Raw genomic sequence first — 13,715 nt, forward strand, 5'->3', positions numbered from 1 at the left:
GGGAAACACAGGCTGTCATCCACTGTTGGCAGGAATTTAAATTAGTATTGTTTTTTTGTTTGTTTGTTTGTTTGTTTGTTTTTGTTTTTTTTTAAGATTTTTATTGGGGGAATTGGGGGAATGGGAACAGTGCTGGGGAATTGGGGGAAGGGGAACAGACAAGTTGCTGTCGTCTTGTTCTTCAATCTAGTTGTGGAGGATGTTGCTTCACTGGCCCAAGTTGGCACCATCATTGCGCTCTTCTCTGGCGAGGCAGATCAGTCGCCGGCTTCTGGACGGCCGCTCACTGCAGCTGCTGGCCGCTCACGCTGGCTGCTGGCCACACACGGTAGCCCATGGCAACCCACTGCCACAGGGGCTGCAGCCTACGCCGTCTCTGGCGACTCATGGCAGCCCAGCTCCAGGCTGAGCTGTCGTTCAGCATCTTAGCTGTGGAGGGCAGTGTCACTGGCCCTCATATGTGGGATCCGAACCGGGGCCCTCTGGCATCCCAAGCAATCTCAACCAATGCGCCACTCGGCCGGCCCTAAATTAGTATTGTTTTTGTGATGGGCAGCCTGGCTAGTTCTGGTCCTTTGCTCTTGCATACAAATTTTAGAATCAGCTTCTCAAGTTCCACATAAAACTCTACTGGAATTTTTATTGGAATGACACAATCTATAGCTCAATTTAGGTAACTGAAATCCTTACAACATTTAATCTTTTTCTTCATCTCAGTATTTCTCCATTAATTTAGGTCTTCTTGAATGTCTTTTAACTGTTATACTTTACAGTATGTCTTTTGTTACATGTATTTCTAGATACCTTTCTTATAAATGACTTTTGTATGTCTGGTGCACATAATTACAGTTGATTTTCATAACGATCTTTTCCAAGCATTCTTGCTAGTGTTCCTTATTAGTGTGGTAGATTTGGGTGGATTTTCAGGGTAGATAATACCATCTGTGAGTAATGGCAGTTTTATTTCTTCCACCCTCTTTTATTTCTTTTTCGTTACCTTATTGAACTGACTATGTCATCCAATTCAATTGAATAAAGGTAGCAGTGGTGGGCATCCTTATCTTAATACTGATTATGAAATGTTTTTACCATTTTACCCTTAAGTATTTGTGTTGCAGGGGATTTTTTTATTTGTGTGTTTGTTTTTTCCCTCCTGCTTTGGTTTGGGTTTGTGTGTTTTCTTCTTTGTTTGGTAGATACTGTTACTGAATTAGGATGTTCCCTTCTATTCCTAGTCTATCACAAATATGCATTAGATTTTAGCAAATGCTTTTATTTTACATCACCTGAGTTTATCATATTTTTTACTTTCTTAATCTGGTAATTTGGTGATTTACTTTAATCATTCTAAATTTGAACTAACCATACGTTCTTGAAATAAACCCAACTTAGGGGTATTAATTGACTTCTAACATTAAACCAACCTCACATTCCTGGGATAAATCCAGTTTGGTCATCATGTATCAGCTTTTTTATACACTGTTAGACTCAGGTTGCCAATATTTTATTCAATGTTTATTTTTTTATTTTGTTCATGCATGAGACTAACCTAACTTTCTTCTTTATAACAGCCATTTTTTCATTACTAAAGTGTAACTTAAGAAATGTAACAAGCGTGCTAACAATTTTTTTTTTAGAAATACAAATAAGAATATATTATTAAGAATTGTCTAATATCACTGCTGGTTTATTAAATCATCAGGTTTAAGATAAAACTCCTGTTATATTGTACACCTTAAACTTATACAGTGTTATATGTCAATTATATTTCCATAAAGCTGAGGGGGGGAAAAGTAACACCTCTATTAAAGTGCAAGCATGTTTCCTACAAGAAAAGATGAGAGGGAGGGGTAGCACAGTAACAGACCAGACAACACAGATGAATCTGTCAGTCCATTAACAGATCATGCTCTTTGGAAACACACCAGGACAGTTAGGTGCTGGCGAAGAGTTGAAACTGAGGAAGATCTGGAAAGCAGGAGGCTATCAAAAGAGGGCATGCCTAGATGGGATCATATGAAAGGCCCCGAGCAGACCTGACCAGCGTGAAGTCACAAGTCTCATCTCACTAGCAGAACCTGAAAATACGCTCTTCGACACTTAAATTTTGCTTAAGATGAGCCATAAAGATAACCATTAATTATCTTTTTATCTCTCAGTTCAAATCAACATCCAATAAGAATGTATCTGTGGTAGGATGGATGGTGATGATGGCTGATGACCCACATCATCCAGATCTCTTCCTGCTGACGGACTCGGAGAAAGGTGAACCATTACAGTAGCTAAGAGGCTGAGGTGCTGTGTGTACATAATTTTTGATAAGCCCAAACCTAGTTGAACTGAATTACTCAACCAGGGGAAGGTTTGTGTAGTTTTATCCCTTGGGAAATACTTCTGTCACATAATGTATAGTAATGATACTAATATTTTCAATGTCAATTAATGTCTATTGTTTATTTAATAAGCTTATTTAACAAGCTTATTTTCTTTGCTGCAGGAGCATAAGCTTGAAATTAAAAGCCCAAGTAATCCCTTAGAGAGCTAATAGCCAGGAAGGGCAGGAGGGAATTTGAGACTCTATAAGCTGCTGTGACTTTAAAATCTCAGAGATTTGCCATCTATGCAGTACCCCTTTGTTTATACCCTAAATTACATTGTTATTCTTAAGTTATGAACGTGGTGGAGGTTTTCCTTTGAATGACTTTTATTCCATTACTTTGAATTAAATTAATTGCTTACTTAAAGCGGTTTCCAAGGAAGTATAATTTTGATTATAATACTTTGCTTATAAAATATGGAGACATTTATGAATAAAACTGTTGGCTAGTGACCTTAGGAGGTTTATTAAGTGGATGAAAGAAGTTGGAGGGTGGGCTGTGTGGAACCATCACACCCCCTGCCTGCGCCTGTAGGGGCGCCTCAGGTGGTCACTAGAGTAGAGCCCAGTGCGACCGCCACTCTTCCCTCCAAACCACTGCCAGCTGCTGATAAGCACCACAGAGGACGCCAGAAAGGAAATTCCTTCACATCTGCCCAGAGCCTCCCGCTCTAGCAGCTCACAATGGAAATATTATATTACCTTATATTGACTGTACAATTACATTTTGACCTATTCAGAATGTATTTTATATCAACAGATATTCTGCTTCTAGGATGATACGGTGTAAGTAAAAACTAAGCAAAATATGTTGAATATAGACATTAACACTTGTGGCCTGCTTAATTGTAGAAGTGTCTTCTGTTTATGTTAATCTAATGTCTTCATCTAAGTTCAGCCAGCAAAACAGTATTATGTGAATAATTAAGCATTTGATGAAAAAAAAACTTGCTTCTAAAAGTGAAAAAGTTCTTTAAGTGTTAAAATCTCAAAGAAAAGCTGTATAATGCCTAAATATAGATCAGGCTTCTGGGCCGTTGAATGCAGTTATACAGGCAAATAGAAGTTGGTAAAAACTGGGGAATAAAAAAGAACTTAGGTCAATGAAAAAAGGGACTAAAGCTCAACTTAGGGCAGTCTATAGTACGTGAATCCTTTCTTTTCTCAGTTTATTACCTTAATACACATAATTCGTAAAAATCCTTATTGTTTGTCCACCTTGAATTAGTATCAACATAAGGTCTACTAAATACACACAACACAGGTGACTTTCCAATTATCTAAAACAGAAAAAGGTGCCTCATCAGATTTTCCCAGAAAGCCCTCTTTTAGAAAGAGGTAACTAAAAACTAAAAGCATAGCTGGTATTGAGGTTGGCTGATTGATCCTTAAATAGTTAATGTCTAAGTGTTAAACACGCTAAAGCATTTTGGCCTGTAAAAACTTCATATTAACATCTAATAGTTAGATCATCTAAGTAGTATTGAGAACCAATATTCTGCACTGTTGCCCACACACACAAACCTAGAGAACCCAAACAATTTTATTTAGATATACTTTCCTCCAAAGAACATTTAAAGAGACAAAAGTACTTCTCTTCCAATTCATAATCAGCAAAACAGTGGCTTTCTACATAAATGATGTCATGTAAACGTAGCACAGAGAACTCTATTTGTATTGGAAAATCAGGTGTTAGAGAAATAGAATCCTGAAACTGGGAACTCTAGTCATGTTTGATTTTGCTCTTTGGTAGCAGAGTTATAGTCTATGTCAGAGTCCTTAAATTTTAATTATTTTTCCCTTGTTTTTGATAATTTTAGGAAACTCATACAAGTTTCAAGCGGGCAGTAGGATGAATGCAACGCTGTGGTTTAAGCACCTGAGTGCCGCCTGCCAAAGTAACAAACAACAGGTGAGCATTCCTCTCAATCCTCAGATCGTCCATAACTCGAGCACACATTTAAAAGTGTTCCGAAGAGAAGCAGACTGACTTTCTGAATGAAGAAGGAAAGTGGTTTTGTTTTTATTCTTGTTGACAGTAGTCAACAAGACATGAAATCCACATTTTAGTGAGGAGACAGGCAATAAACAAGTAGACAAATAAAATTTCAAATAGTGAAAGCTATATAACGGAAACACAATAGAATTATGTGATATAGAGTGATGGGAGTAGAGACAACTTGAAATAAATAGGAGTGAGCGGCGAAGATCTTCCTAAGGAGATGACATTGACATGAAGGACAAGAAGGAGTGTCCACATGAAGATTAGGGCAACAGAGATCCGGTGGGAGGAACAGGAAGTGCAAAGACCCTGAAGCTGGAACTCTGCCCGTGTTGGTAGAGTATAGCGAGAGGCAAGGGTAAAAATTAGGGGGCACTTCAAATTAATAAAACTGGTTCTAATTCATCTCTATGTGTTCTGTTGACAATTTGATGAGGGTTTCTGTGGTTGCAGCGAAACACTGAAACACTTGAATTTGTTTTTATTTTACTGAAACAAAGAGGGTCTAATTCAAACGTTTTCAGCAGCAAAGGAGAGTTAATCCACAGTGTTTCTCCCAAACTGTTGCAGTTTTAAAGTTGAACCACAAATTATTTGAGCAGACAAACACAACTGCAGTTAAAAAAATTTCAATGGACTTTTTTAGACCAGTTTTTAGTTTAATATATTTGAAAATCATTGGCTTATGGTGCTGAAATACGGTAGTGTTATCAGTAGCTAATTTTGAATAATATACTATGTAAGTTTATAAAGCTTATAAAAATGTTTTTCACCCTGTGGTATCAAGACCTCAGTTCTTACCCCCTTTCGTGATACGGGAAGAATCTAAGGCTCAGAGATGCTAAGTGACCTCCACAGGGTCAGACAAGTAAAAAGTGCTGGACCTGAGATATAAACCCTCTTCATCCTTGAGGCCCATTCTTTTTAAGTATTATTGGAATGGGCTTTGTTCTCTTACACTTGTTATTTCACATGCACGTATGAAAGACTAACAGCAGTATTTGGGACCATTTTTAGCAACCTCCATGAAGGACATGAAATGCCATAGAGCAAAACCTACTCTCCTGCCCTTGTCAAGTTAGTGTCTGGGACAGAATGAAAGGAACAGACCTTGTTTTGCCTAGACTACACTTTCTAGAACTCAACTCCATGCTGTACATTTTCTTTAAATGTAGCTTAATGTATTTAGTGTCATTTTTTTTTTAATCCGATTTCAAGATTAATCTAGACACTATGCCAGCAGAGAGGCTCAATTTCTTTCACTGTATTAGTGGACCTCCCTGCTAAACAAGTCAGCCAAATGTGTATACATGGTTTTTATTTGTTTCTTTCTGTATTTTGCAAGAATCATGGTAGCAAATTTATAAATAGAAGTTACGAAATTTGAAAATTTCTAGTAGAAACTATTGGGTTGTCGGAAAAAATCATGACATATTTTTTCTATGTTTTTCGTTGCAAAAATGCATCATGACTTTTCCGACAACCCAGTAATTGACTCAAATACAACACCTTAAATCACATTCAGGGAACTCAGGAGGAAATGAAACTTACTTTATTTAAATACGGATTTCTTACAACTAGACCTGAGAATTTACACTTTTAACATAAGCACTTGAGCATTTGCATTGTATTTGATTTATATAATTCAGGTAAAAGAATTTTTCATTCCAAAGTTGACAGGTGCAGGAGATTCTTTTTATTCAGTATCTTAGGTTTTCAAAAAACGATTGCTGAAGAGTGAAAACTGTTACGCTGTTTTTAAGGGCAGAGAAATGACCATTGGCAAATGAATATCTCTACCAGCAAGCACAACTTTGGAAAACTGGCAGTAAAGGTTAAGAGCATTTGTTTAGTCCTTGACTTAAGGACTCATCAACTAATTTTTAAAAATCAAATATATTCATATTTCAAAGACTTATTCTTGAATTTCAGACTTGTAAGAAAAACAAATTAAATTTTTGATCCAGTCTATAAGCAGCAAACCGTTATATTACCTATTGATATTTCAGTCACAAAGTGTCAGATCAGAACTTACCTAACAATCAGTTTTATTATTTCATACTTACTTTCATGATTTCACAAAGAAATTTTTAGTAATGTTTGTTATAAAATTATCTGTGCTGGATTTGAAAAATTGGCATGTAGGAATTTGTTGTGATACATGTAAAGGAGAAAATTAAATGTTCACAAGCATGTCTGTCTGGAATCTCACCCTACTAGAGCCACACTTTTTATTTTCTCCTTCATTTATTCACTCAGTGAGTATCTACTGAGCCCCTTGTGCTGACAGAAAAGATGTTGCCTTAGCCCTTTCTGTCACCCGGACTTCAGTTTACTAGAAAGAGAGAGTATTAGCTCATCTCAGCGGTTTTTCTCCAAAAATATTCTGGCATGATTTACTCATTATAAATAAATGATTGCAGCACCTTATATCACATTCCTTTTTTAAAAAGACATTTTTAGGTCAGAAAGATTTTAATATTTGGGCTTACTTAAAATAACAAAGATAAGAAGTGGTGTTTTAAATACTTTTAAAATACCATCAGTTTGTAATGCTTATATTTTTTAGGTTCCTACAAACTTGATGACCTTTGAGTAAAGGCCTAAGAAAGAAGAGAGGGTGACTGCTGCTCCAAAGTGAAATCAAGGACCTGATGACAGAGCGCCAGCTGCAAGCCAGTCCTGTGCCAGAGCGCGCCCAGAGGTTCCGTCTCAGCCTTTGGAGCTCTGAACCCAAAAAGCACTAATTTCAGGGAATGAAGTGAGACATTCCCAGAGAACACACCGGAGCTGCAAAACAAACTGCCATGGACCATGCTTCTTATCTCTGAACTGACCTGTGGAAACCACTGCCTTAAAAGAATGAAAGGAAAACCAACATGAAACACCAAATAGTGTGTGTGAATCTTCTGGCGGTGCTGTGCTTGGACTAGATCATAGCTAATTTGCATTTCTTTTAACTTTGTACTAATTTTGGAGGGGGGAGTCACCTTTTTTAGATATACTGTAAAAAGGAAAAACATTTCTAATGGGTTATGTCAGGAGCTGGTTTTGCACCAAGGTGTAAAGATCCCCTAAGTAGCAGGATTCTACCAGCAGTCTACCTGAAAGGTTTGTTCAGCCTCCATTAGTCTGCAGCCTCACTCGCTTTCTCACAGAGTGTAGGAATTAGAAATGTTATAATGTGAGTCGTTGGGGTTTGTTTGGGACTTCGGGAGGGTTTTTGTTTGGTTTTGGATGAGGGAAGATATTTTTAAACGCTAAACTTCTGAAATTTAGTACTGTATGGGGAACATTACTTCCTGCCGGAGGTATAAAGGCCGAGTGTTCACATGCCAGACACTTTTTTCAAGTGGGCTCCAGAAAACATGGTTTTTTTAACTGGGTTTACGTGTAGCTTTCTATAGTAATTCATTCTGTACCACAGATCTGCCTCCTAGGGAACTGTAAGCCCAACCTAAACTTTTCTGAGATTTTTACAGTAATTATACATTTTTCAACTTAATTGGATTATCCCTTCTACCAGCCACAGGTGATTTTTATCATCAAGGTGATATATTGCTATTTCATCAGGGCATTTTCTTTTACAGTGTTAATGTGCACAATGCCAGTTTTTTTAATTTTTCATTTTCACTATTTTTGTTCAATATGAGATTCAGGATCACATTTGTTTAAAAGAGATTCCACGTATGTATGTATGTATTTTCTTAGAAGGCATACAAAATCATTTTAAAAGGAAAAAAGGTGAAAGATTGAGATTCCAGGAATTTAAAGTATCAAAGCTTTCCTTATACAACTTTCCTTTATTACAAAACTTTTTCTGAAAACTTACACATATATACACATACATATATGCATACATACATACATACATATATACAGATATTGGTCCCTACCATGAAACTATATTTTGTGAGTAGTTGACTAACCAGTTTTGTAAGAGCTCCTCTATGCAATAATGCATTTAACATCCAAGATAAATGTTGAATTATCAAAAGAAAAAGTTTGAAGATGGGATGCCTTAGAGTTTTAACAAAAACTGGCATTTGAACAAAGGCTATGTGTTGGATGTTATAAACCCATGAGACGACATAAGTTTTAGCAATGGCCCAGAATGAATTGCTTTGTGAGTGATATCTGCTAATAGGCTTCTAGTACTTCAGGCCTCACACAAAATTTCTACCATTTGGATTCTTAGAAAATGTTATGCTTTTTTTTTCCGATAAGTATTTCACTCTTGAAACTTAAATAGAAAATATTGCCCACAGAGTAATTAGCTAAGAATCTATCCAAAGGGAAGTAAAACAGCTTTTTCTGAGTGCTAAGTTTTTAAATTTAGTTTTCTGTTTCAAAGGCTATTAAGAGTTCAAATATTTTTCTCATGTAGCACAGTTAGAAATACCATTATTTCTGGTTTTGTGGAAAATGACACGGGCTGGAAAGGGCACCGTGTTGCCTATGCTGAATGATTTTTCAATTAATGACCTCCCGAGCTTAGCCCACGTTGGGTACCGAGAAAGACACCATCTGCGTAGCCAGCAGTATTACTGTGTAGACCTTGCACATCTTACTTTTGTTATGCATTTTTTTAATTCTTTAATTTGTTCCTTTCTCTTCAGAAATAAGTGTTTTTAACAGTGTATGTGCTTTTTAAAAAATGTGGATGAGAACCCTGTGGATTTTTTATTATCATTATTTTGATTGTCATAAATAAGCTAAAGTAGGTATGTGATCGGTTAACTGTATCTGTGGAGATATGCATCTGGAAGTCAGAGCCTGAAATTACAGTTTTGCCAAAGAGGGAGCTAACCTGGAAGGTGTGTTTGATCTTTTCAGTTCTAAACATTAATGGAAGCTGCACAGAGTAAGAATAGTGTTCAAATTTGGTAAATAGTCCATATATAGAATTGTGGCCTTACACTGAAACTCTTAACATAACTGCGTAGAAGTCACCATTGTTTCTGTCTTCAAATTCGTTCATTCAAAAGATTAGTCATTGCTTTTTACAATCATTTTATCATTTGAAGCAAATGGAAACCAGTGAGTGAAGTGGATTAAAATAGTGTAGGTGAATTTTTGATCTACAATTCACCAAATGATATCTAATAATAATTCAAGCAAAGAAAATATGTCACTAAAATATATTAAATATTTAGGTAGTTTATTAGTGGGCTGATGAATTTATTTCCCTTTTATTAGGCCTGTCTTTATAAATTAGTAGATTAGTGTCTCAAAAGCTTGAAATTTCCATCAATATTAAGCTCATTTGTTTCTCTCCTAACCAAGAAGAAATCTTAGACATGCTAATTTAAATTTTAGCTGGTTTATGAATAGCGTAATGACAGGCATATTATACAGCTTGGTGGAATAGTATATAATACTAGCCAAAATACAGTTTGAGACACTTCACATTTAACATTTTGTTTGAACATGGAAGTTTATTTTTCATATGGAAGTAACATGTCAGTTTTAAAATATAACTATAAAAATAACTGCATAATGACTTTACAGAGCACTATTTTTGGTTTCATGTCCCCTCTGTGTTTGGGCTCTGCTTATTTTTTCAGAGGCATTCCTTTTCTACTGTAACCTCCAAACTCAGAATTGAAAGAGAACTGATCAAACACACCTTCCCATTTCATTTTCTTCACTATGTAAATATTGTTTGTGTAAACATTACAAAAAGGGATCCAAATAGTTCAAGTTTGAGTGTTTTTTCTCCCTAGGCATGTGCTTCAATGGCAGATGTTTTTCCTGTTTGGAGAACGCCATGACTGCTGCACTGCCTTCTCTGTGGGCTGCCTTGGCATTCGATCTTTCTATGTTTCAAGAGTTGGGGTGTTTATAGATGCAAAGTTTTTATAAGTGGCTTTATCCCTCTTTCAGAAGGTTTGTAAAGAAGACCAAGGCGTACTGTTGTTATAGAAGGAAGAATGTTTACAGTCTCGAGTGTACACACTCTCTGTGTTAGTTGAAACGGGCGCCCTCTAAGAGCAGCCTAGTCTGTTGATCTCTTGGGATTACTAGAATTTACCTTGCCAAAGGACTTGAGCAGAAGTCTTCTTTTTTTTCTTTTTGTTTTAGGTTAAATCTGTAAGCTATATGCCTTTACTACTGAAAACAAAATTATAGGGTATCGTATTAATTGGAAGTCAATAATAATAATAGATTTAATTCATTAACTTTTTAAAAGAATATATCCACTGTTGACTTTCCTCCTGTTTTTTCTGAGGCACTTTCCTTGCCAACCAGTTTTTAAACCACCATATTATCTTCTTCTGCAAACAAGGGGTACCATTGTTGCTTAACAGAAGATAATCTTTAATAAAAGAAGCCCTCTGCTTCAAAGGCTTTTGAAATAATTGGATCCCTTTTTGGAAATGAAGATGAATTCGACTGTGGCCCAGTGGAATAGATGACACAAAGCAAGTGGTGAAGTTTGTCTGACTTCTTCAGTGGTCTTTTAGGGCTTGCTTTTATTTTCTCTCCTTTTGTATTATTTCTTTTAAACATAGTAAATTTATGATTTTACAGCCAGAGTGGTGTTCTGTTTTTTCTAAGCTTTGAGATACAGACACTGTTATTTAATCACATTGAGGATAATTATTTTCCATGTGAAGTCAACCTTTTCAAAATGATTGAAGTACTTTTTGCTTTTGCTCCCCTAAAAAATGGCTTGTGTCTAAAGTAACTATTTTTTTTCTATTTAGAAGATTCTAATGAAAGATACCTGTGCATGCAAACTCTTAAGGTTATTGAAAACTATTTCATTACACCGGTATCTCAAATTGCAGTGTGGGGAAAACTTGGTCAGTGCCTTACCAATTTGAAGACCAATTTTAGGGCATTGAGTATGACAATAATCATTTGCCCTCTTACTCCTTGTATTCCAGGAGTGTGTGCTATCCCTCTCTCCACCAGCTTACTCCTTCCCATAGCAGGTCTCGGAAAGTCTGTGCAGACCCCTCCCTGCTCCTCTCCTTCCGGGAGGTTAAAAATAAATCCGCCCAAATCAACCTTTAGATGAGCACTCCTAAGAACAACTTTGAAGAGCATCCATCAAGCTAAGTTTATTTTGTGGTGTTGATGTTTTTCGTTGTTTTGTTTTTTTACTCATAGACGTGATTATAAGGCCTTTCACAAAAATCTCTAAAAGAATATGATACAGCCAGAAAGAATGTTTGGGTTTTATTAAAGCAACTGAAATCTTATAATGAGAGTCCCTTTGGCCAGAAATGAGATTTAGTTTGGTTCATTCTTCTATTTAAATAAGACTCAGAACAAACTAGCACTCACTTAACCTACCAGTTACTGTTTACTTGAAAATTTTATGGCAGGAAACTGAAAACAACTCAAACATATAAATTAAAAGGAAATTAAGAGCCTGAACCAGCTTTCCCAGTAAAAGCAAAGCCTGGAAACATTTTGCTTCTCTGGGATTATTGCAAGATCTGGAACTACTGTTGTTCAACTGAGTCAAGATGCTAGTTGCAACATTTCTAAAGGGATTGTCTCTCCCAGAGTAGCAGGTAGACATAGCCACGTGAAGGGTTATCTGGTCCTTGAGTGTTAGTTTTTAGCAGAATTGAAATTTTGGTTCTAGTCATTTAGGCTGCAAAGTAGCGGAATATATAATTATAGTGCTTTAGGATTAAACTTTTTTGTTTAATACACAAGCAGAAAATTTCATAAATATTAGCTGTGCTGTAGCTATCGGTTAACAAATATTAAGTTTCCCCTGAAGATATCACCTGTTAGAACTGTTCACAAATATAGTCCAATAATTACTGACTTACTAGGTCTGACAGAGTAGCTGACAAGAATCCACCAGACTCACACGAGTTTCTACACCTTGAGTATTGACAGATTCATTGTTTCACAGCCTACTGAAGTGCGTACGTGTGGGGAGGGGATGGGGAACTCGTTCAGGGTGTAATGTAAAGGAGCTAACCGGCTGTGGGATAAATATCCAGTGATGACAATGTACAGGAAAACACAAGCCATTTTTATTCTTTATCCCAATTAACTGAGGTCCTCTAATGATGAAGCACTCGATTGCACTATGACCTCCCTGAGTGATGTGCAGCTCGGTTCCTCTCTCATTTTTTGTTTCTGTTGAATATGCAAATGTGAGTGTGAGATCTTCCGTGTGTTTGCATAAGCTAACTTAAAATGAATTTAAGTACAGTTTTCTGAAATATTTCTATTGAAATAAATTACTTAAAAATATAGGCTGTGCAGGGATACTTTATTACCACATTTACATTTTCTTCCATAACTTTGAAAGTACGTTTTATCATTAACTTGGAAATAAATCCTCTAACTTGATTTTTTTCCTCTTTCTACAATATTCGACAAGGTTTCTGTTGGGAAGGAGAAGCTTCCGTCTGGGGCAGCCTCAGTTGCTCTTCTCTATCCGAGAACACGGGTGGAATCAAGGGTATATTTCCAACTATACCTCCCCACCCAGAGTACGATATCCGAGCAGTCCCCAGAGATGCCCTCTGTGCTAACACTGTATTCTGTAGATTCTCAGACATGAATTTTTTTCATATTTTACCATTTCTGAAAACACAATCTTTCTTCCAGCCTGTAGAGCTTTAAATTGGAAGAAGCACAAAAATAAAAATACCTGCGTGGGGGCCCCTGTAAGCCATTGGCCAAGCTGTTGGCTATACCCTACCTACCGAAGACGCGCACGTGAGCTTATCTCGAGGCTCTGGGGAGGCCTCTATACAGGACTGGATGCCCACTGAGCGCACCATACAGCGAGGCCAGAAACGGGAATCAGGCATGCAGGTGAGGCCGTAAGTGGTGAGGCCATGCAGAGAGCCCCTAAGCAACCTTCGGGAACTCGTGTGTGTCTAGAGCTGAAGAATTCAGGCTTCCAACACTTGATCTCTTAGTAGCAGCACAGCCTTGAGCAGACGACTTAGTCTTCCTTCTCAAGTTTCTCATCTCTAAAGTGTGCATGCTGACAGAACCCACCTTGTAGAGCTGTGAGGCTACACTTCACTCGTACACCTAAGGCCCTAGAGCAGGGCTAGCATGCAGCAAGCATTGTCAGTGTTCAAGGTCATGTCACTGTTACAGTCGGCAGTCTACCAGTTCTGCTCCCGGGGAGTGGGATTAGGGCTGAAGGGGGAATGTTAAGTAGAACAGAAAAGGGGTCTTTGCATGGTTAAGTCATAGTGAACTGAGAAGTACCTGGGAAGCCAAATAAACAAGTGGGGCATATTCATTATAGGCCAAACTGGCAAGTCAAGAAAAACATGGAAGAAAAGCCACCTGTGAAAGAACCGCCATTATCGTTGATCATTAAGACCGGTATTTCAC

General features: G+C 37.1%; 1 protein-coding gene across 4 annotated transcripts in view; it reads left to right on the forward strand.

The window, feature by feature from the left end:
- The window catches only part of RALGPS2 (Ral GEF with PH domain and SH3 binding motif 2), a 142,701-nt gene extending 130,093 nt beyond the window's left edge, over nt 1–12,608 (forward strand). For all 4 annotated transcript variants that reach the window (XM_019646499.1, XM_019646494.1, XM_019646513.1 and 1 more), the window contains 3 exons: nt 2,160–2,265; nt 4,198–4,289; nt 6,949–12,608. In XM_019646499.1, the coding sequence (XP_019502044.1) occupies nt 2,160–2,265; nt 4,198–4,289; nt 6,949–6,978 (228 nt within the window). In that variant the 3' untranslated portion in view covers nt 6,979–12,608. The remainder of the gene's footprint in view (nt 1–2,159; nt 2,266–4,197; nt 4,290–6,948) is intronic.
- Nucleotides 12,609–13,715: the final 1,107 nt, after the last annotated feature.

This window comes from Hipposideros armiger, unplaced genomic scaffold, assembly GCF_001890085.2.
Source record: "Hipposideros armiger isolate ML-2016 unplaced genomic scaffold, ASM189008v1 scaffold_6, whole genome shotgun sequence".
Taxonomy (NCBI): domain Eukaryota; kingdom Metazoa; phylum Chordata; class Mammalia; order Chiroptera; family Hipposideridae; genus Hipposideros; species Hipposideros armiger.